Source organism: Rhinatrema bivittatum, chromosome 8 (assembly GCF_901001135.1).
Source record: "Rhinatrema bivittatum chromosome 8, aRhiBiv1.1, whole genome shotgun sequence".
NCBI lineage: Eukaryota > Metazoa > Chordata > Amphibia > Gymnophiona > Rhinatrematidae > Rhinatrema > Rhinatrema bivittatum.
In genome coordinates, this window is record NC_042622.1 from 273,933,797 (window position 1) to 273,958,643 (window position 24,847).

The window sequence follows — 24,847 nt, forward strand, 5'->3', positions numbered from 1 at the left end:
TTTGTACCCATACAAGCTGTTAACTACAGAGCGCACGTATACTTTGTACCCATACAAGCTGTTAACTACAGAGCGCACGTATACTTTGTACCCATACAAGCTGTTAACTACAGAGCGCACGTATACTTTGTACCCATACAAGTTGTTAACTACAGAGCGCACGTATACTTTGTACCCATACAAGCTGTTAACTACAGAGCGCACGTATACTTTGTACCCATACAAGCTGTTAACTACAGAGCGCACGTATACTTTGTACCCATACAAGCTGTTAACTACAGAGCGCACGTATACTTTGTACCCATACAAGCTGTTAACTACAGAGCGCACGTATACTTTGTACCCATACAAGCTGTTAACTACAGAGCGCACGTATACTTTGTACCCATACAAGCTGTTAACTACAGAGCGCACGTATACTTTGTACCCATACAAGCTGTTAACTACAGAGCGCACGTATACTTTGTACCCATACAAGCTGTTAACTACAGAGCGCACGTATACTTTGTACCCATACAAGCTGTTAACTACAGAGCGCACGTATACTTTGTACCCATACAAGCTGTTAACTACAGAGCGCACGTATACTTTGTACCCATACAAGCTGTTAACTACAGAGCGCACGTATACTTTGTACCCATACAAGTTGTTAACTACAGAGCGCACGTATACTTTGTACCCATACAAGTTGTTAACTACAGAGCGCACGTATACTTTGTACCCATACAAGTTGTTAACTACAGAGCGCACGTATACTTTGTACCCATACAAGTTGTTAACTACAGTGCGCACGTATACTTTGTACCCATACAAGTTGTTAACTACAGAGCGCACGTATACTTTGTACCCATACAAGTTGTTAACTACAGAGCGCACGTATACTTTGTACCCATACAAGTTGTTAACTACAGAGCGCACGTATACTTTGTACCCATACAAGCTGTTAACTACAGAGCGCACGTATACTTTGTACCCATACAAGCTGTTAACTACAGAGCGCACGTATACTTTGTACCCATACAGCTTGTAACTACAGAGCGCACGTATACTTTGGTACCCATACAAGCTGTTAACACAGAGCGCACGTATACTTTGTACCCATACAAGCTGTAACTACAGAGCGCACGTATACTTTGTACCATACAAGCTGTTAACTACAGAGCGCACGTATACTTTGTACCCAATACAAGTTGTTAACGGTACAGAGCGGCACGTATACTTTGTACCCATACAAGTTGTTAACTACAGAGCGCACGTAATACTTTGTACCCATACAAGTTGTTAACTACAGAGCGCACGTATACTTTGTACCCATACAAGTTGTTAACTACAGAGCGCCGTATACTTTGTACCCCCATACAAGTTGTTAACTACGAGCGCACGTATACTTTGTACCCATACAAGTTGTAACTACAGAGCGCACGTATACTTTGTACCATACCATAAAGGTTTAACTACAGTGCGCACGTAACTTTGTACCCATACAAGTTGTTAACTACAGTGCGCACGTATACTTTGTACCACATACAAGTTGTTAACTACAGAGCGCACGTATACTTTGTACCCATACAAGTTGTTAACTACAGAGCGCACGTATACTTTGTACCCATACAAGTTGTTAACTACAGAGCGCACGTATACTTTGTACCCATACAAGTTGTTAACTACAGAGCGCACGTATACTTTGTACCCATACAAGTTGTTAACTACAGAGTGCACGTATACTTTGTACCCATACAAGTTGTTGAAAATTGCCTCCCAATACGGACCAGCACCAGAACTCTGGAATTGTCCTCCTTATTTCTCTTCTGTGCTTTGCAGTTCTCTCTCTCTCTCTTTTTTTTTTTTCCGCACTTTGAGTTTTATTTGGCAAACACATGGCCATATTGTCAAGCCATGAAAGGATTCTTGAATCTGAGAGAGAAAATGAGAAAGAAAAGGGAAGAGTGCAAAAGGAGAAAAGCCAGGATGGAGAGAAACCAAAGAGTAAGAGCCAAATTTAGGCTCTTAGGTAGAAAGCTTAAATCCAGAACCTCCAGGGTAGCATTCTCTGAAATGCTCCCGGTTCCACGCGCAGGTCACCAGAGGCAGGCAGAGCTCCGGAGTCTCAATGCGTGGATGAGACGATGGTGCAAGGAAGAGGGATTCAGTTTTGTTAGGAACTGGGGAACCTTTTGGGGAAGGGGGAATCTCTTCCGAAGGGATGGGCTCCACCTTAACCAGGGTGGAACCAGACTGCTGCCGCTAACCTTTAAAAAGGAGATAGAGCAGCTTTTAAACTAGAACAAAAGGGAAAGCCGACAGTCGCTCAGCAGCGCATGGTTTAGAGAGAGGTATCTTCAAAGGATACTAATGATGCATTACAATTAGGGCATCGCGACAGTGAGGTTCCAATAATTAGAAAAGTAGTCCAAGTGCCTGTAACTAAAAACTCACCTGAGCTAAAAAATTCTAACTTATCCCTATCAATTAAAAAGCAGAATGAAAATACAAACAAAAAACAAACTTTGAAATGTTTGTATGCTAATGCCAAAAGTCTAAGAAGTAAGATGGGAGAATTAGAATGTATAGCAGTAAATGATGACATAGACTTAATTGGCATCTCAGAGACATGGTGGAAAGAGGATAACCAATGGGACAGTGCTATACCGGGGTACAAATTATATCGCAATGACAGAGAGGAGCACTCGGGAGGAGGTGTGGCGCTTTATGTCCGGGATGGCATAGAGTCCAACAGGATAAACATCCTGCATGAGACTAAATACAAAATTGAATCTTTATAGGTAGAAATCCCTTGTGTGTCGGGGAAGACTATAGTGATAGGGGTATACTACCGTCCACCTGGTCAAGATGGTGAGATGGACAGTGAAATGCTAAGAGAAATTAGGGAAGCTAACCAAATTGGTAGCGCGGTAATAATGGGAGACTTCAATTACCACTATACAGAAACAGTTAATAAGTATTGTGCAACGAACCACACTTATCTCACAAAACACGTTGCAAAAGATTTTTTAAACTTTTATGTGCAGGAATTTATCTCACTATGTGGACCATCATACCACCCTTGGTTGATTCAGGCAGTAAGCCACGCTTTCAACCACAATGGGTCACTTTTAATCATCGGTCCGATACAGTCTTTTGATTTGCTTCAATTTTCTACTTTATTTAATTTGCTTTTTTTATTCATTTTTTGTCCATTTATAATAAAATGTCTTTTAACGATGTTAGAAGCGGAATTGCCTTACTTGAGCGGAGCGCCGCCGCGCTTCCGAGCTGTTACCTTCACTCACTTGTGCAGAGCGTCACCGCGCTTCCAAACCTTTATTTTCAACAGTGAAAATTTTCAACAGTGAAAATAAAGGTTTGGAAGCGCGGTGACGCTCTGCACAAGTGAGTGAAGGTAACAGCTCGGAAGCGCGGCGGCGCTCCGCTCAAGTAAGGCAATTCCGCTTCTAACATCGTTAAAAGACATTTTATTATAAATGGACAAAAAATGAATAAAAAAAGCAAATTAAATAAAGTAGAAAATTGAAGCAATTCAAAAGACTGTATCGGACCGATGATTAAAAGTGACCCATTGTGGTTGAAAGCGTGGCTTACTGCCTGAATCAACCAAGGGTGGTATGATGGTCCACATAGTGAGATAAATTCCTGCACATAAAAGTTTAAAAAATCTTTTGCAACGTGTTTTGTGAGACTTCAATTACCCCAATATTGACTGGGTAAATGTATCATCGGGTCACGCTAGAGAGATAACGTTCCTGGATGGAATAAAAATGATAGCTTTATGGAGCAATTGGTTCAGGAACTGACGAGAGAGGGAGCAATTTTAGATCTAATTCTCAGTGGAGCACAGGACTTGGTGAGAGAGGTAACGGTGGTGGGGCCGCTTGGCAATAGTGATCATAATATGATCAAATTTGATTTAATGACTGGAAGAGGAAGAGTGTGCAAATCCACAGGTCTCGTGCTAAACTTTCAAAAGGGAAACTTTGATAAAATGAGAAAAATTGTTAGAAAAAAACTGAAAGGAGCAGCTACAAAAGTAAAAAATGTCCAAGAGGCGTGGTCATTGTTAAAAAATACCATTCTAGAAGCACAGTCCACATGTATTCCACACATTAAGAAAGGTGGAAAGAAGGCAAAACGATTACCAGCATGGTTAAAAGGGGAGGTGAAAGAAGCTATTTTAGCCAAAAGATCTTAATTCAAAAATTGGAAGAAGGATCCAACAGAAGAAAATAGGATAAATTATAAACATTGGCAAGTTAAATGTAAAACATTGATAAGACAGGCTAAGAGAGAATTTGAAAAGAAGTTGGCTGTAGAGGCAAACGCTCACAGTAAAAACCTTTTAAAATATATCCGAAGCAGAAAGCCTGTGAGGGAGTCGGTTGGACCGTTAGATGATCGAGGGGTTAAAGGGGCACTTAGAGAAGATAAGGTCATCGTGGAAAGATTAAATGATTTCTTTGCTTCGGTGTTTACTGAAGAGGATGTTGGGGAGGTACCCGTAATGGAGAAGGTTTTCATGGGTAATGATTCAGATGGACTGAATCAAATCACGGTGAACCTAGAAGATGTGGTAGGCCTGATTGACAAACTGAAGAGTAGTAAATCACCCGGACCGGATGGTATACACCCCAGAGTTCTGAAGGAACTAAAAAATGAAATTTCAGACCTATTAGTAAAAATTTGTAACTTATCATTAAAATCATCCATTGCACCTGAAGACTGGAGGATAGCAAATGTAACCCCAATATTTAAAAAGGGCTCCAGGGGTGATCTGGAAAACTACAGGCCAGTTAGCCTGACTTCAGTGCCAGGAAAAATAGTGGAAAGTGTTCTAAACATCAAAATCACAGAACATATAGAAAGACATGGTTTAATGGAACAAAGTCAGCATGGCTTTACCCAGGGCAAGTCTTGCCTCACAAATCTGCTTCACTTTTTTGAAGGAGTTAATAAACATGTGGATAAAGGTGAACTGGTAGATGTAGTATACTTGGATTTTCAGAAGGCGTTTGACAAAGTTCCTCATGAGAGGCTTCTAGGAAAAGTAAAAAGTCATGGGATAGGTGGCGATGTCCTTTCATGGATTGCAAACTGGCTAAAAGACAGGAAACAGAGAGTAGGATTAAATGGACAATTTTCTCAGTGGAAGGGAGTGGACAGTGGAGTGCCTCAGGGATCTGTATTGGGACCCTTACTTTTCAATATATTTATAAATGATCTGGAAAGAAATACGAGTGAGATAATCAAATTTGCAGATGACACAAAATTGTTCAGAGTAGTTAAATCACAAGCAGATTGTGATAAATTGCAGGAAGACCTTGTGAGACTGGAAAATTGGGCATCCAAATGGCAGATGAAATTTAATGTGGATAAGTGCAAGGTGATGCATATAGGGAACAATAACCCATGCTATAATTACACAATGTTGGGTTCCATATTAGGTGCTACAACCCAAGAAAGAGATCTATGTGTCATAGTGGATAACACATTGAAATTGTCGGCTCAGTGTGCTGCTGCAGTCAAAAAAGCAAACAGAATGTTAGGAATTATTAGGAAGGGAATGGTGAATAAAACGGAAAATGTCATAATGCCCCTGTATCGCTCCATGGTGAAACCGCACCTTGAATACTGTGCACAATTCTGGTCGCCGCATCTCAAAAAAGATATAATTGCGATGGAGAAGGTACAGAGAAGGCGACCAAAATGATAAGGGGAATGGAACAGCTCCCCTATGAGGAAAGACTAAAGAGGTTAGGACTTTTCAGCTTGGAGAAGAGACGACTGAGGGGGGATATGATAGAGGTCTTTAAGATCATGAGAGGTCTAGAACGGGTAGATGTGAATCGGTTATTTACTCTTTCGGATAGTAGAAAGACTAGGGGGCACTCCATGAAGTTAGCATGTGACACTTTTAAAACTAATCGGAAAAAGTTCTTTTTCACTCAACGCACAATTAAACTCTGGAATTTGTTGCTAGAGGATGTGGTTAGTGCAGTTAGTGTAGCTGGGTTTAAAAAAGGATTGGATAAGTTCTTGGAGGAGAAGTCCATTAACTGGTATTAAGTTCACCTAGAGAATAGCCACTGCCATTAGCAATGGTTACATGGAATAGACTTAGTTTTTGGGTACTTGTCAGGTTCTTATGGCCTGGATTGGCCACTGTTGGAAACAGGATGCTGGGCTCGATGGACCCTTGGTCTGACCCAGTATGGCATTTTCTTATGTTCTTATGTAAGAGAGAAAAAAGGCAGGAAGAGGAACAAAGAAAAAAAGAAAAGTATTGCAAAGAAAAACAAAAAAAAAAGAAAACCAGAAGCTGGAAGATAGGATGGGATGGGATGAGCAGGGAGGGAGAGGAAGATAGTGTCTGGCCAGGAGGGCCTCCTCTCCCCCCTGCGAGCTACAAGCATTGAGAAAAGTCAAGCAGCTCCTGGATCTCTTTGTGGTTACCTCGAAAACCAGAGATCACCAGCAACTGTACCACCCCAGGACGAGACGAGAAACGGAGGGAGGTCGAAACGAAAAGAAACAGAAGGGAAAACCCGAAAAAGAGAAAGAGGAGCAAGCGAGAGCGAGGCACCGCCGTGGGCTCGTGAGGAGCTGGTGACTCTGCAGTAATTAGGTGGCTCCCTAGCTCCAGTGCCCAACATTAATCACGGGAAAATGGGGGCTCTCAAGCCAGTGCTCAAGAACCGTCCCGCCAGTCAGAATATCTGCAATGAATACAACAAGCATTTCATACATAGATTCACCCCAGAAATTGTGCAAACCAGACTGGCCGGTCGGGCTACAGATTTGAGAGCCACGGGTCTAAAACATCCAAACATGCAATTTCTGGAAGAGCTTTCTGGAGGTCTGGATTTTTTTTTTTTTTTACGGCTCACACCTTCGAAGTGTGTGGGGAGCGGGCGGGGGGGACAGCGAGTGCTGTGTCTGGGGTGAGAAATTTGGGAGCTGCGACAGCGGCGGGCGGGGGTGCAGCGGCTGCCGGGTTTGGGAAGGAGAGGGCAGTTGCACGCGGCGTCTGGCTTGTCTGCTCGGGGAGAGGGGGTCGGGGGGGGTCGGGACAGAGTCGGGTCTCCCATGCGCCGCTGCAGAGGGTCTCTAGCATTGCGGGCGGCCTGGCGCTTAGCAGGTTGATTTCTTGCAGGGGAGGGGGGGAGAGCAGACTGAGATGCATGGGGGGGGTAAATAGAGAATCAGTTAATTTAAGAGTTGGGGGAGGGGGCTGGTTTGGAAGTTCGGGGATCGGCAGGGAGCGGGCCTGGTATTCCTGTACTTCGGCGGGTGTTGGTTCTGCTTCTGCTGGTCCTGTTTTGGGCTTGGGAGGGGGGGTCTGTAGCAGGAATGGAGGATGGGGGCTGAGCCATGTAAGGGTTATCCTAGGGCTGCTACTTAGGGGGCTTCGCAGCAGTTTTTTGGTGGTCATGAGGCTGGGATGTCTCCATGGTTGTGTGTGTGAGAGTGTGTGTGTGTGAGAGTGTGTGTGTGTGAGAGGAGAGTGTGTGTGTGTGTGTGTGTGAGAGAGAGTGTGTGTGTGTGTGTGTGAGTGTGTGGGGGGTTTGTGAGTTATGCTGGCAGGTTTTATTCACCAGGCGGGAGCAATTGGGGGGTTTTCCCCCGGGTACTGGCTGAGTGGTGCTGGGACTGAGGGTACAGAGTTTTTGGGCAGTGCAAGCGTATTCGGGGGCTTTCAGTGATTGGCAGGCAGCCGTGGGCATGTTGCCGGGTACACACAGCTGTTTAGCTGGGCCACCTGTATTGGGGGGTGCGGGTGTAGGGCAGGTCTCTCCTTCACAAGGTCTGGATCCTGGAGTGAGTTCAGACGGTCCTGGTCCTTCGTATGAGGAGGAGTGATCCTGTTGTAGCAGAGGCGGTAGCGACCCGGCAGCTGAGGGCAGGGGACTGAGAGCCAGGAACATGTGGCAGTGCAGCAGGGTGATTCTGGGGTAGTTTGTGTTGTGGGCGAGGGTGTTTCTACGGGTCAGACTGGGGGCGTTGGGTGATTCGGTGGGTGGGACCACTGGTGTGGGGAGCTTAGCTAGCATTAGTATTAAAGAGGCCGGGGGGTTTCTAAGTAGCGAGGCCATGGTAAATCTAAGCGCAGGAAGAGACACGGTAGCTCTAGTTCGTCCTCCTCTTCTTCCTCTAGTTCTGATTCATGGCCGGGCTCTCCGGATGCAGTTACTGGGTTGATTAAAAGAGGATGACAGAGGTGCTCAGGCTTTGGCAGTTTGATCGAAGCTCTGGGAGGAGGTATCTCGTTCCTTGAGGTGTAAAATACGCAAGAGGACGCACATAGGTATATTTCGGCTCTTGGAGGGTCATAGGGGTTGTAGTAAGGGGAGTAAGAAAAAGACAAGGAGAGTTTTCCGGGGGGCAGAGGAAGGTGGCCGCGTACAATCTTGAATTGGATCCATTGTTTTCTCCAAATGGAAAGTGTCATTGGGCATTCAGATGAGTCGCAGTATGGGCCATCATTGGCGGATGCGGATGTGATTTTAGGCGCTAGTAGGGATTATAAGGGTTGGGCGTGGCTCGATTATGATGAGCACTTCCGTGATAAGATGGAGGAAAAGAAGTTCACGTCCTGGGGTACTCAGGATGTGGGGTACTCAGGACGTGGGGTTGTGGATCACAAAGATGACCAATAAGATGCAGCTAGTTCAAAGGGAGGGGCAGCCTTGTGGTCCTTTCGGGAGGGGGCAGGTTCAGCGAGTATATCGGTTAAGGGGAGTATGGCTTTTCCGGACGTTTGCTGCTGATATAACAGATCCATCTGTAATTTTCAGGACTACAAATTTAAACATTTGTGCTCCACTTGCGGGACTAATCACCCCGCCAGCAAGTGCTCTAAGCGAGCAACCCTCCCAAGTAATGTGTTTATGAGGGCCCCTATGCCGATTAGTGTGGCTGCCGTGGCTCCTTGGTTGCAGGCTTATCCTAGGGTTGATGTAGCGGGAATTTTATACAATGACTTTTCCTTTGGTTTTTGGATTTGTTTTACAGGATCATTGCCTGTAGGACTTGTGGGGTGGGGATGACAAACTGAGTAGTGTAGTTTTCGTGAAGCCTGGAGCAGAGACAGCTTTGGGGAGAACCGCAGGACCTTTTTCTGAACCTCCCTTTCCAGAGATGGTGTCACCGTTGGCGGTAGTGCCCAAAAAAGAGCCTGGGAAGTTCAGGTTGACTCACAATTTGTCTTTTCCTGCTGGCAGATCTGTGAATTATTTCATTCCTGAGGAGCTTTCGACAGTGCGGTACTCATCCTTTGCTTCTGCTGTGCAGCTGGGTGCGTCGTCGTGGGCCGCAGGCATTGATGGCTAAAGTCGACATCAAGTCAGCATTTCGTTTGCCGTCTTATTCACCCTGGTAGTTTTCCGTTTTCAGGAGAATTATTATTTTGATAAATGCATGCTTATGGGTTGCTCTATTGCTTGTGTCTATTTTGAAATGTTCAGTATCTTTGTGCACTGGGTAACCATGCAGATGTCTGCACTGTTGATGATCTCTTGTTGGAAGGGCTGGGAGGTTTTAAGTTGTGCGCTGATATAATGGGTTCTCTTATGGAAGTGGCTGTGGAATTCGGAATTCCTATTGCTAACGAGAAGACTGAGGGGCCGTGTATGCATTTGACATTTTTAGGCATGGAATTGGATTCGGAGGCAATGGAATCTTGTTTGCCTATGGATAAGGTGGTCAGGATGAGGGAACTGGTGGTCCGCGCGATGCAGTGTAAGAAAATGACCTTGCAGCAATTGCAGTCCTTAGTAAGCAGTTTGAATTTTGCTTGAAGGGTCATTCTGATGGGTTGAGTATTTTTGAGGCAGTTGGCTGGGGAAACATCTGGCATACTGAACAGAAATCACCATATTCATATCACTTGTAGATTGCGTGAGGATTTGGAGGTGCGGTTAAGGATCTTCTCCAAGTTTAATGGAGTTTCCTTTTGGCAGAAGGATGTAGTGTCTAGTCAGGACTTGGCGTTGTTCATGGATGCTGCAGGAGCCTTTGCTTTTGGAATTTATTTTCAGGGGGCTTGGTGTGCTGCTGCTTGGCCAGAGGAATGGGCATTGTGTGGTATTACCAGTGATATCATGTTCTTGGAGTTGTTCCCTATCTTTGTAGCCTTGCATTTGTGGGGTTCTAGGCTATGCAATGGAAAGGTGGAATTTTGGTGCAATAATCTGGGGGTGGTGGAGGTTATGAAATGCACAGTGGTGTCTGAATTGTTGCGGGGGTTTGTTTTGAAGTGTATGATGTTAAATATTACTGCATGGGCTCGGCATGTGCCGAGTGTAGCTAATGGCATTGTCGATTCTCTCTCTCATTACAGGTGGGAGCTGTTCCGGAGGCTTGCTCCAGAAGCAGATCAATACGGAGCATCAGTGCCAGGATTCCTTTGGAAGTTTGGCTCCCAGAGTCACGGAAGTTGCTCCGAGCATCCTTTAGCTCCGTCTACTTGAGCAGGATATGTAAATGGAGCCAATAAGGAGGCATCTTTTCTCTTTTCTTTGGGATGGACGGGGGTGGCGGGGGATGTGTTGATGCTTTGTCATTGCAGTATATTGAAAGGGTGAAGGCAGCTGGTGCATCCAGGGTGGCAGTTTCTAGGCAGCTTTCTGGTTTCTCATGTTTTATGATTGGGGTAAGGTTACTGCTTGGCAGTTTGTTTCTGAGGGAGGGATCAAGAGATATCACCTCAGGAGGATACCTTGTGGTATTTCTTTTCTCCTTCTCTCACTTTTTTTTTTTTAAACAAATAATCCCCAGTAAGGAGATGCACGCCCACCATTTGCTGGAGACTGAGAATACTGGCAGGCTGATGTCAGTGCAGGGGTATATATACCGTGACGTCAGCTTAGCTCTGTGTCCATCTGCTGGTAGAGGTGCATAACCCACTGGCATGGATTAACCTGTCTGAATGCTGAGAAAGCAATATTTTGTATCTCCTCACCCAGGTTCTCTCCCCTATTATAATGACCTTCTTTGCATGAGATTTGCATGTATGAATAACGTAAATGCATGCAAAGATAATGCATAGGCAATCCCATGCAAATATTTTATTGCAGCCGACTAAGAAGGTGGTCAGCCGAGATACATACACTTTTTTGAAAAGTGGTAAATATGAGGAAGGAGGCCTGGGACCTTAACACGAGTCCTGAGACTCCCACCTCACATTTAAAGAGCTAGATTAAAAAAAAAGTTACGTGGTCAAACGGGAAGGTACAGCGGGGTTCAGTGCTCTCATCTCAGCTGAGGGCTGCCAATTGAGACAGCCCCAACACCCCCAAAATATAAAAAAAATAAACATTCAGGCATGCAGCAACAGCCTCCCTCTCACCAAAGACCATCATGACCCTGGCCCCTCCCCCCCCCCAAAGCTTAAAACATAAAAATTAGGGTCTTGGTCCCTTCCAATCCCCACCCCCCAAGGGTCCTAGACCCCCCTTCTCATCCCCTCAAGTGAAAAATAATGTCCTGGCCCCATCTGCCCATACCCACCTCCCCCCCCCCCCGAATCCAGAAAATAAAAAAATTAGGGTGTAGGCCCCCACACTCCTCCAATAACCTCCCCCGAAACTTCAAATGGATCCCATGTCAGGTCAGGTGCACCCTCAAACCCAGCCTGGTCAGTGCTATTTTCCAAAATGGCGCCGACCTGATCTTGCCCCAGCCATGTGACTGGGATAAGGGCTGGGGATCAGATCCAGGTTATGTGGTTGGGGCTGCCATCGCATTAACGGGTCCGTGCACAGTGTTCTTTTGTCCCGTGGTGTTTGCCCGCAAGAAAAAATGCATCAAACAGTTGCAATTCCTTTTCAGGGGAGGGGCTATTGCGGTAATACCCCCTGCAATAAAACAGAGCTTAGAGCCTCTATGCCTAAGTTATCCAGATAAATAACTCCACCCTATAACGCCCGCATCCCAGCTGGCTAACTTTTGAACTAGATAAATAGTTATCTGGCTAAGTGGCAGCCACTAAATGTGGCCGAATATTGATACAGCACCACTTAGCCAGATAAGTCCGAACTTATCTGGCTAAGTGGCACGGAATATCAGCCTCCATAAAACTTAATTAGATGTGATAATTGTATAATTCCTTTTCACTGATGGTGTGTCTGCAAGTTGCATCTTTTCCAGTTCACTGTACTTCTCTTTCTTAATAAACTATTTAATTTATTAGCCCTGTGTCTGATCAGTGACCTGCAGAGCTGAGTTTCTGGGTGATTACATAATTTTTTGTTTTTGGGTCTATAAGTGCCTTAAAACTGTGTAACCACTAGGTTTTATAGGAAATGCATGATTTTAAAAACTACCAAGGGATAGCTTGTGGGGCAGGTTAATTGCTCAGAGGCAAGTGGGAATCCAGCTGAGGGATAGTATATTGCCAGCATAGGGGCATATTGGTACAATTAAGGCCTGTGTACTGCTTGACAGGCCCCTCCAGATAACCAAGTGGTTAACCCTGACTGGGTATCAGAGAAGACATTATGTCATAGACTGCAAACAAACTTAGAAAAACAACTACCACCAGACAACAAGGTAGGAATATACATGAGACCTTCATAAACATAGCAGCGCAACTCAAAATGACATGGTTACTTTTTATTTCAATAGTTTCTGGCGGGAGCTCTTCCGAAACTGGCTGAATTGGGCTGAACTGTTTGTTTTGTTTTGGAATGATTGGTGTTTTTCAAATAAATCCTCTGAGATTAAGTTAAGTCGTTTTGTATTTGCACTTTGGATAATTTGTCAACACTTGCACTTAATATTTTTAAGCACGAAAACAATTTCTAACAAAGTTAAGAGAGGTTAAGTGAAGACAGATGATTAAATCTTCATAGCGGAAGCGCTCCGGCCAGTGACTTTTTAAATAAAAGTAACAATGCCATTTTGGGTTGTTCTGCTATATTTATGAAGGTCACATATATATTCCCACTTTGTTGTCTGGTGGTTGTTATTTTTCTAAGTTTATAATTTACTTACTGGGTTCTTTTTTAAGTTTGTATAGACTGCAAGCATGCCAGGGCTGAAAGGGAGGCGTGAGCTCCCTCTGCTGGTGGCGTTAAGAGTGCTAGGACTTAACTAGTGCTACTTTACCCATTTCTTGTGTCTGTGGAAAAGGGCATCCGAGTCACCACCCCAGATTGGGAGGGGTATCCAAATCACCTGCCTGTGGGTGAGGGTGCAGCCTCGGCTAGGGCAGGGCTGCACGAGGAACGAAGAGAAAAAAAGCCAACATACCTTGCATTCCCCATTGACACAGATATCATGGGAATCCTGCCGGCAGGGGGTCCCGTCCACCACTGCAGCTGCCCGCTCAGTGTAAAAATTAAAGCCTTCTGCCAGGCAGTTAAGGGAGCAGGATTTTACCCCTCCTGCAAATAGGTAAAAAAAAAAAAAAAAAAAGAGACGTATAAGTAAAAAGAGAGACAGACCCTAAACTGTACATGCCACATGCTTTTGTAATGTGTGACATACCTTCTATATGCATTTACAGGACAACTCTCAAAGGGATTGAGTTGAGTGACTAAGCAGTTACCTGTCTAAATTGCCCAGCTAAAAGCTCGCGTGGGCTATCTCAATCCGTGTCCTTTTAACCAGATTAAAAGGAGGCGTTCCTGAGGGGGGTGTGTATGTGTGTGATTAGGCCAGGGGACGAAACAATTTGCTAACATTTGCATTATCAAAATTACTCCCGGGGGAATTCTGCACAAAAAAATGTTAAATTCTGCACACAAAAACTTAAAATTCTGCATAACACAATTTACATGACAGTCTTTAAGTAATTACATTTTAAATTAATACAGAAAAAAGTTATTACTTAAAGATGCAGAATTGTAAATATTTTGAGCAGAATTTCCCTAGAAGTTCACTGTAAGAGTGTCCCTTCCACTCACGCTCCCTACTCCCCCTGGCCACTTTGCCCTCTCAGGCCCCAACTCCTCCACCTGCCAGTATCTCTCACCTCCATCTCTTGGCTCAACCCCTTCCACTCTATCGCCACTCTCAGAGTTTGACCCCGTTGTCAGTACTGCCCCTCATACAGGCTCCCTATGTCCCTCCCTCTCTCACACACATGCTCCCTCTCTCTCTAGTGCACACACACACACCCTCATACTGGCTCCCTATGTCCCTCCCTCACTCTTTCTCACACACACATCCCCTCATACAGGGTCCCTCTCTCTTGCATACACACCCACACAAGCTCCCTTTCTCTCTCACACATACATCCTCACACAGGCTACCTATGTCTCTCTCTCACACATACACAATCCCTTCACACAGGCTAGCACCCTCACATACACGATCCCTTCACAAAGGCTAGCACCCTCACATACACGATCCCTTCACAAAGGCTATCTCTCACACATACACGATCCCTTCACACAGGCCAGCACCCTCACATACACGATCCCTTCACACAGGCTATCTCTCACACATACACGATCCCTTCACAAAGGCTATCTCTCACACATACACGATCCCTTCACACAGGCTAGCACCCTCACATACACGATCCCTTCACAAAGGCTATCTCTCACACATACACGATCCCTTCACACAGGCTAGCACCCTCACATACACGATCCCGTTCACACAGGCTAGCACCCTCACATACACGATCCCTTCACAAAGGCTATCTCTCACACATACACGATCCCTTCACACAGGCTAGCACCCTCACATACACGATCCCTTCACACAGGCTAGCACCCTCACATACACGATCCCTTCACAAAGGCTAGCACCCTCACATACACGATCCCTTCACAAAGGCTATCTCTCACACATACACGATCCCTTCACACAGGCCAGCACCCTCACATACACGATCCCTTCACACAGGCTATCTCTCACACATACACGATCCCTTCACACAGGCTATCTCTCACACATACACGATCCCTTCACACAGGCTAGCACCCTCACATACACGATCCCTTCACAAAGGCTATCTCTCACACATACACGATCCCTTCACACAGGCTAGCACCCTCACATACACGATCCCGTTCACACAGGCTAGCACCCTCACATACACGATCCCTTCACAAAGGCTATCTCTCACACATACACGATCCCTTCACACAGGCTAGCACCCTCACATACACGATCCCTTCACACAGGCTAGCACCCTCACATACACGATCCCTTCACAAAGGCTAGCACCCTCACATACACGATCCCTTCACAAAGGCTATCTCTCACACATACACGATCCCTTCACACAGGCCAGCACCCTCACATACACGATCCCTTCACACAGGCTATCTCTCACACATACACGATCCCTTCACACAGGCTAGCACCCTCACATACACGATCCCGTTCACACAGGCTAGCACCCTCACATACACGATCCCTTCACAAAGGCTATCTCTCACACATACACGATCCCTTCACACAGGCTAGCACCCTCACATACACGATCCCTTCACACAGGCTAGCACCCTCACATACACGATCCCTTCACAAAGGCTATCTCTCACACATACACGATCCCTTCATACAGGCTAGCACCCTAACATACACGATCCCTTCACACAGGCTAGCACCTTCACATACACGATCCTTTCACACAGGCTAGCACCTTCACATACACGATCCCTTCACACAGGCTCTCTCTCACACATACACGATCCCTTCACACAGGCTAGCACCCTCACATACACGATCCCTTCACACAGGCTCTCTCTCACACATACACGATCCCTTCACACAGACTAGCACCCTCACATACACACGATCCCTTTTTCATACACACCAGCTCCCAATCTCTCACACACATACACACTTCACAATCTCCTCATATAGGCTCCCTCTCTCTGAAACCTACACTCAATCATCCCCCCGCTCTCTCACACCATCCTGTTCACCCCCCTGCTCTCTCTCTCACAACCTCTCCCCTTCCCCCTCTCACTCTCCTCTCCCCCATACCCTCACCCCTCTCACACCCCTCCCCCCTCTCTGCTCTCTCATTCTCCTCTCCCACATACCCCCTCTCCCACACACACCTCTCTACACACATTCACTCTCACCAGGGCCTTCATCTATGCCACGAGCAGAGCGCATCCCGCGGGGGGCCTTCATCTTCACTGGGAACACGCACGCTCCATTTGTGGCGCGCCGGGGCCTTCATCTTCACTGGGAACACGCCCGCTCCATTTGTGGCGCGCCGGGGCCTTCATCTTCACTGGGAATGCACCCGCTCCATTTGTGGCACGCCGGGGCCTTCATCTTCATCACTGGGAACGCGCACGCTCCATTTGTGGCGCGCCGGGGCCTTCATCTTCATCACTGGGAACGCGCACACGCCATTTGTGGCATGCCGGGGCCTTCATCTTCATCACTGGGAACGCGCACGCTCCATTTGTGGCGCGCCGGGGCCTTCATCTTCATCACTGGGAACGCGCCCGCTCCATTTGTGGTGCGCCGGGGCCTTCATCTTCATCACTGGGAACGCGCCCGCTCCATTTGTGGCGCGCCGGGGCCTTCATCTTCATCACTGGGAACGCGCCCGCTCCATTTGTGGCACGCCGGGGCCTTCATCTTCATCACTGGGAACGCGCCCGCTCCATTTGTGGCGCGCCGGGGCCTTCATCTTCATCACTGGGAACGCGCACGCTCCATTTGTGGCATGCCGGGGCCTTCATCTTCACTGGGAACGTGCCCGCTCCATTTGTGGCATGCCGGGGCCTTCATCGTCATCACTGGGAACGCGCCTGCTCCATTTGTGGCATACCGGGGCCTTCATCTTCATCACTGGGAACGCGCCCGCTCCATTTGTGGCACGCCGGGGCCTTCATCTTCATCACTGGAACACACACGCTCCATTTGTGGCGCGCTGGGGCCTTCATCTTTGCCACACATGGCGCCGGGGCCTTCATCTTCGCCGTGAACGACACGCACTCCGTCTGCGGCACACTGGGGCCTTCATCTTCTATGCCATTTTCTCCATAGTAGCGCACAATTCCCCCAGGACTACAAAGTGCATGCACGCTGTTTTGACTTCGTTCTGCTGCCCATGGAAATAGCAGGTGCAAAGTACCGGAGCAGTTTATACTCATGTACCTTTTAGGAGATTAGTAAAGGGAAACTAATCTGCTTTGTATCTGTTTTAAAATTAGCCACAAGGTCAATGGATTGAAAAAGTGCTCGTATTCTTTGCAAGTGCTGAAAATTGCTCCCTTCTTCCATATGGGAGGCATTCTGCATGCATGGAATAAAGTTGCCTGCTGGTTTCTGGTTTTGTTTTTTTTTAACTGACAGGAAGAGCCAATCTTGGTTTTATTCCCACTGCATACAAGGAGATATAGTCCTGGTTTCTTTATGGAAATCAACACAAGTCCATGCATGCAGTATTAGGAGTGGTGGGTGGGATTAAAAAAACAAAAAAAAAAAACCCCAAACAGGACTGGATCAGATTATTGGTAACAAAACAAATATTGAGCCAACATGGATTCCAGGAAGAGATGCCAATAAAGATATGAGAGGCTTGTTTGCCAAAAAAGTTCTATAAATTGGAGAAATGCAATAAAAAAATTATCAGAACAGGGGTTTAATGTTAAGTTCTGTTACTAATCTCAAAATGAAAATATAACTTTACTGTCATACTAGTGAGTAAATAGCAAAAAAAGCCAGACAGAGCCAGATGTATTAAGCCTTTTTCCCATTGGCTAGAGAAAACCCTCATACAGGGTTTCTCAAACCTGTCCTGGGGACCCCATAGGCAGGCACAATGAATATGCATGAGATAAATCTTCATGCATTAGAAATTCAGCATATGCAAATTTATCTCACCCATGTTCATAGAAATCTGATGGCAGAAAAAGACTGTACAGCCTTTGTCTGCCCATCTCCACCAATTGTTCAGCTCTATAATTCCTGTCACTCCCTGAGAGATCCCCTGTGCTAGTCTTAAACTTTCTAGAATTCAAATACTGCCTTGTCTCCATCATCACTACTGGGAGGCTGTTCCATGCATCCACCACTGTGGATATCTGGGTAAGCTGACTAGCTGTGACGTTCTCAGGATAGGTAGGGGAAGCTCTGGCTTGGTACATTTCACCCAAATTCTTTAATTCAGAGCATATGCATTTGCCATGTCTAATTTATACATTAGGGATGCACTCAAAGAGCAGTGCATTAGCACTGTCTCAACATCAAATGCAGATTATCTGGTGCTCAACATGTTGGTCATATAGCACTTACTGAACCGTGAACTCAGAAATAAGGTTTTGCATATTATTATTTTTTTACGATTTCATCTCTGCTTGAGAAGGCAGGACCTTTAAAATTAGAACATATTGGGATGGGAATTAATAAGAAAAGAAGCTAGATTCACCTTTCCTTGTCTTATTTAATCAGTCCTTGGCAGAGTCCAAATTTGCTTTTGGCTGGCATGGAACCAAAGCCTGTAAGTGATTATTGACATCAAAGACGTAAGCATGAGAACCTCAGAGCCCGCTGACAGAATGAGAGCAGGCGAGGTGAGGATAAGAGAAGGGAACGGTGCGTGTGTATGTACCCCCTGTGCACTGCATCTGACAATCATTACTGTAGCCCATTTGGTTGGGGCAGATCATGATCTGGTGATTTCTTGTCTATTTGTTCCAGGACTCTATAAGCAGGAACATCACCCGCCAAATTACCTTCCATCTGCAACTGCTTTATCTTTCTGGAAGGATCCAAGCCCCCAAAATGCCCCTCTCTTCATGTTCTAATATGGACCTAATCAGGGCAATGGAAGATTTTCAAAACGGCAAAACAGAAAGTCAGTTTGGGTGCTAATGCATAGACTCCAGATGCCACTGTATGACAAAAAGTATTTTCAGTCAATAAAGAACTTCTGTTAAATTTTTTTTTTAAAGTTGTGATTAGGAAGGACACAGACGAGTTTTCTCCTATTATGGGCCCAAAATTCTAGAATATGATCCAGAGAGTGATTAGACTGAAAGTTAATTAACTGCATGTCGGGCGCATGCTGAGAGCGTGGTCTTTTAGTTTCAGCATTTGAACTGAAATTTTAGCCTATTATTTATAGCAGTGGTGTAGCGTCCAAACGTCACCGACTTTAAAATGGGATGTGCCGTGCACCACCAACTTGGGAAGCTATCGCGGTGTCTTCTCTGGCTCTCCTCCCAGAGCAATAAGCCATGCTGCCTACCACTAATGTTCCTTCTAAGCTGAATGTGTGAGCGAGAAAGGTTCTGTGCTCGTGCATGCGTGCAGCTCTAAGTCGCACATGTGCACAGCTTTTCCTGTGGACCCGCACAGCTCGTCTCCCTCCCAGTGCATCAAGACTGGTTGGACTGTGGCGGTGCCCATCCCACTATGGCCCGAAGTGTAGAAGAGGCTGGCAGGGCTGTGATGGTGTCCATCCCGCCACAGCCCATATTAAAGAGGCGGCTGGTAGAGCAGTGGCGGTGCCCATCCTGCCACAAACCTACATTAAGAGGCGGCTGGCAGAGCCGTCGTGGTGCCCATCTTGCCACAGCCCAAAGTGAAGAAAGAAATCAGGAAACCAGGCGGAAGAAAGGATTGCCAAAGAGGTAAAGCAAGGAGACAAAACATTTTTCAGATATATCAGAGAAAGGAGAAAGGTCTGAAGTGGTATAGTGAAACTGAAAGGCGACAAAGATCAATGTGTGGAAGGAGACGAAGAAATGGCCAAAATATTAAACAAATACGTCAGTTCAGTGTTCACTAAAGAAGACCCTGGAGAAGGACCGTCGCTAATTAACAAGACTGTGTGGATCGGGGTGGAGTAGACAAAATTCAGTTTACAGAAGAGAATGTATGGGAAGAGCTGGGGAAACTGAAAGTGGACAAGGCCATGGGCCTGATGAGGTGCATCCCAGGATACTGAGGGAACTCAGAGATGTGCTGGCAGGTCCACTGAAGGACCTGTTCAATAGATCCCCGGAAACGGGAGTGGTGCCACAAGATTGGAAAAGAGCAGTGGTGGTCCCGCTTCACAAGAGTAGAAGCAGAGAAGAGGCTGGAAACCATAGGCCGGTTAGCCTCACCTCGGTGGTGGGAAAATTAATGGAGACCCTGCTGAAGGAAAGGATAGTGAACTATCTACAATCTGATTGGTTGCTTGACCCGAGGCAGCGTGGATTCACCAGGGGAAGGCCCTCTCAGACAAATCTATTGGGTAAGTAGAGAATTGGGTAAGTAGAGAATTAGATCAGGGAAGATTGCTGGATGTGATTTACTTGGATTTTGATATGGTCCCAAATAGGAGACTCGTGAACAAAATGAGAAACTTGGGAGTGGGTGCCAAGGGAGTAGTGTGGATTGCAAACTAGTTGACTGACAGGAGACAGCATGTAATGGTAAATTGAACCTACTCTGAAGAAAGAACGGTGTTAAGTGGAGTGCCACGGCAATCGGTTTTGGGACAGATTCTGTTCAATGTCTTTGTGAGCGACCTGGCGGAAGGAATGAAGGTAAAGTTTGTCTATTTGCGGATGATACTAAAATCTGCAACAGAGTGAACACGTCTGAAGGAGTTGAGTGAATGAAAAGCGATTTAAGAAAACTTGAGGAGTGGTCAAAGATTTGGCAGCTGGGATTCAATGCCAAGAAGAGCAGAGTCATGCATCTGGGGTGCAGCAATCCAAAAGAGCTTTATGTGAAAGACTAATTAATGTGCATGGACTGGCAGAGGGACCTTGGGGTGTTAGTGTCTGATGATCTGAAGATGGCAAAGCAATGTGACAAGGTGATAGCTAAAGCCAGAAGAATGCTGGGCTGCATAGAGAGAGGAATAACCAGAAGAAAAAGGAGGTGATGATCCCCTTGTACAGGTCCTTGGTGAGGACTCACCTGGAGTACCGCATTTAGTAGTGGTGCCCATATCTCAAAGGATAAAGACAGGATATAGGCAGTCCAAAGAAGAGCGACCAGATTGGTGAGAGGTCAGCACTGGAAGACCTATGAGGAGAGGATGAAGGATGTGAATATGTACACCCTGGAGGAGAGGAGGTGCAGGGGAGATAGGATACAGACCTTCAGATACCTGAAAGGTTTTAATGATGCACAATCACCAATCCTTTTCCGTTAGAAAGAAATCAATAGAACTAGGGGTCATGAAATGAAATTAAGGGAGGAAGTCTCAGAACTAATGTCAGGAAATATTTCTTCACGGAGAGGGTGGTGGAAGCCTGGAATGCCCTTTCAGAAGAGGTGGTGAAGACGAAAACAGTCAAGGGATTCAAAAGGGCATGGGATAAATACTGTGGATCCCCTAAAGACCAGAGGTTGGAAAAAAAGAAATGAATGCATGGGGGTAACTTGCTGGTGTGGCAGTTGCTACCCTTAACAATTAAGCCTTGACACTGTTAATGCAGCTCCATCATTGCTCTCCGCTTCAACGGCAGTGAGAAAAGGGGAATTGGATTCAGACAGCAACCCACAAGGGCCCCGACTTTTATGGTTTGGAGAACAAATAAACATGGGGGTAACTAGCTGATATGGAGCTTACTACCCTTAATCACTATGGGGCAGATTTTAAAATGTACATGTGCGGCCTACATTTGTGCACGCTACCCTACGTCCACAAATGTACGCTCGATTTTATAACATGCGCGCAATTATTTTATGCTTCTATAAGGCAGCATTTATAAATAATTTGGAAAGGTCGGACACATTGGCCACTGCACGTTTTGCTATTGTGAGAAGAATTTTGTGCCTCGTTTCCTGTTGTCTCATTTCTTACGGGATGGTAACGTTCTCCCCATTTGGGTTCCTGCTTAGATCAAGGTGCCGGCAGTCAGACTATCCTGCTTGTGACATGTCCATTTGATGGTCAGGCCCTATGAGACCTGCTGCATGTGTTCTGCCCTTCTCACAGCCATAGATTGTTATGAATAATTTAGATTATTGAAACGTTTTAAATGCTGGGTTACCTAAGGATTTGATACAGGTTTTACAAGTAATTCAAAATGCAGCCGGTCGTGTGATTTTTGGCCTGCGGCGGAATGACAGTGTTACTCCTCCTTTGCATGAGTTTCTCTGGCTACCCATGACTCAGAGAATAAAATTTAAAACATTGATTTTTATTGCATAAGGACATTTATGATGAAACTTTTTGCCTGCATGACAAGAATCACTGGTCATGTTGCTAATTGTCAGTTACGTTCTTCCAGTTAGCTGTTATTGTCTGTACCTTCAGAGAAGCCATATAGTTTTATCCACAAGAAAGAAAGTCTTTTCTATTATGGGGGCCCTGAGGTTTGGAAAACTATCCCAGCTGTAATCCACAGTGAATCTGATTATCTACACTTTCATAAAATGCTTAAAGCATTCCTTTTTAAGCAAGCTTTTAATTAAATCTATGTAATTTTAGGTTTTCTAATCTTTTTGTATGTGTTTTTATGTAGGATTTTTTGTGCATGTTTGTTGCTCTCCACATTGAATATTGTTAGATTTGCAACTAACGAAATAAATAACGGTCCAGGGGCGGGGTCGAGTGCTCCGGCACAGTGGCCTGTGCCGGGTCATGGCACGCCCACACCCCGCCGGCACGGGCAGGCGTATCTTTTACAGTAAAGGTAGGGGGGGATTTAGTTAGGGATGGGGGGGGGTGTTAGATTGGGGAAGGGGCTGGAAAAAAGTTCCCTCCAAGGCCGCTCCGATTTTGGAGACATACGAACAGAACAGTGTTCTCTTCGTACATCTCAGGTTGAATGTCAAAGTGGCCCCTAACCTCCTACAGTAATACCTAAACCTCACCTCTAGTTACTGGGTGGGCCTATCTAGGGAGAGGACACTATGGCTGGTCTCTCGGTCTCTCTCTCTCTCTCTCCCTCCCTCCAACTAGGTTAGCTGGATAACTTTCGGCCTGCTTCAGAGCTGTCCTAAACTTTGCACTAACTTAGCTTTTCGCACAGGTAATTAGTACAAATTGTGATAAACTGAATATTTGCATAAACTATGCCCCTTTTGCTATCACATGCGATACTTACCCCATTTTGATAAATCCAGGCCTCAGCCCCTTATCTGGCTAAAATCTAGCCAGGTAAAAAAAAAAAATGGCATTCTGGGAGCGTTTCAGGGAGGAGTTAAGTTATTCAGTTAATTTAGCTGATAGGAAAATTGGTTCTTATCTGCTAATTTTCGTTCCTGTATTACCACGGATCAGTCCAGACTGCTGGGTTTTGCCTCCCTTCCAGCAGATGGAGACAGAGAAAAACTTTTGAGAGTACCCTTTCTTAACCTGGTGAACCACCTGCTGCTCCTCAGTATTTACTCATACCCAAGCAGAACCACTTTGTAGAATAAACCACTCATGAAGTAACCTAAGCTTTATCCCCCAAACGAGCAGAGGGTGAAAACACAGAACTTTGAAAAATAGACCAACCATTGGCCTTAAACGGATAAGACAAGTCTATACCACTCTTCAGGAAAGATTAGAAAACATAGAACAGTTCGCATGGACTTTTCTTCTACACCCCTCAACCCTACAGTGGGTGGGCGTCTGGACTGATCTGTGGTACTACAGGAACGAAAATTAGCAGGTAAGAACCAATTTTCCTTTCCCTGTACGTACCTGGATCAGTCCAGACTGCTGGGATGTACCCAAGCTTCTTCTGAACAGGATGGGACTGCGAGAGTCCCACTCGAACGACACTGGCTCCAAAATTGCAGGCCTCCACCTGCTGGACATCTAAACGGTAGTATCGAGCAAAAGTGTGCAAAGACTTCCAGGTAGCTGCCCTGGATGCCGCCTGTGCTCAAGTAGAATGAGCTTTCAGCCCTTCTGGAACTGAGCAACCATGACAGATATATGCTGATGCAATGGCTTCCTTTAACCAACGAGCAATAGTGGCTTTAGATGCCTTTTGCCCCTTCTTAGCACTATGCCATAAGACAAAATGATGATCTGATAAGCGGAATCCATTGGTAGCCTCCAAATATTGTATTAAAGCCCGTCTGACATCCAGATGCTTCAACTCTCTAGAATGAGGATCTTTCACCTCTGCCTCCGTAAAAGCCGGAAGCTCCACTGACTGATTCAGATGAAAAGTGGAAACCACTTTTGGCAAAAAAGATCGGACCGCTCGAAGCGAAACTCCAGAGTTTGAGATGCGCAGGAAAGGCTCTCTACAGGATAGGGCCTGAATCTCCGACACCCTTCTGGCTGAACAGATTGCTACCAGAAACACCAACTTCAGCATGAGGTCCTTCAAGGTAGCCCTCTTGATAGGTTCGAAAGGTGCTTCTCACAAAGCCCGGAGTACCAAGTTCAAGTTCCAGGAGGGACATATCTGCCGAGTCAGCAGTCGCAGATGCTTCATGCTGCAAAGAAAACGTGTACCATCAGGATGAGCTGCGAGAGAGGAGCCCTGGATTTGGCCCCGCAGGCATCCCAAAGCGGAGATCTGGGCTTTCAGGGAATTAAAAAACAATCTTTTCTGAAGTCCATCTTGCAAAAAAGAAAGGACCAGGGGAATAGAAGCCTTGTGAGGATCCACCCCTCGAGACTCACACCAGGACTCAAAAACCTTTTAAACATGAACATAGGCCAGAGAGATAGAAGTCTTTCGAGCCCTAAGCAACGTGAAGATCACATCATCCAGATATCCATTTTCCCGCAACCTACACCTTTCAAAAGCCAGGCTGTGAGACAAAAGCGAGCTGCCAGATCGAAAAATATGGGACCTTGTCAAAGAAGATTCGGCAGATGACTCAATTGTAGGGGTCCCTCCACACACAGGTTCACGAGATCCATGAACCATGGATGGCGTGGCCACTCCGGAGCTATGAGCACGTCTCGGCCCAGGTGAAGTTCGATCCTCCTGAGTACTTTTCCCAC

General features: G+C 45.9%; 1 protein-coding gene across 3 annotated transcripts in view; it reads right to left on the bottom strand.

Annotated features, from left to right (window-relative positions):
• The window catches only part of ADAMTS10 (ADAM metallopeptidase with thrombospondin type 1 motif 10), a 256,117-nt gene that overhangs the window by 46,544 nt on the left and 184,726 nt on the right, over positions 1-24,847 (bottom strand). For all 3 annotated transcript variants that reach the window (XM_029610937.1, XM_029610936.1, XM_029610935.1), the window contains exon 16: positions 13,264-13,397. In XM_029610937.1, the coding sequence (XP_029466797.1) occupies positions 13,264-13,397 (134 nt within the window). The remainder of the gene's footprint in view (positions 1-13,263; positions 13,398-24,847) is intronic.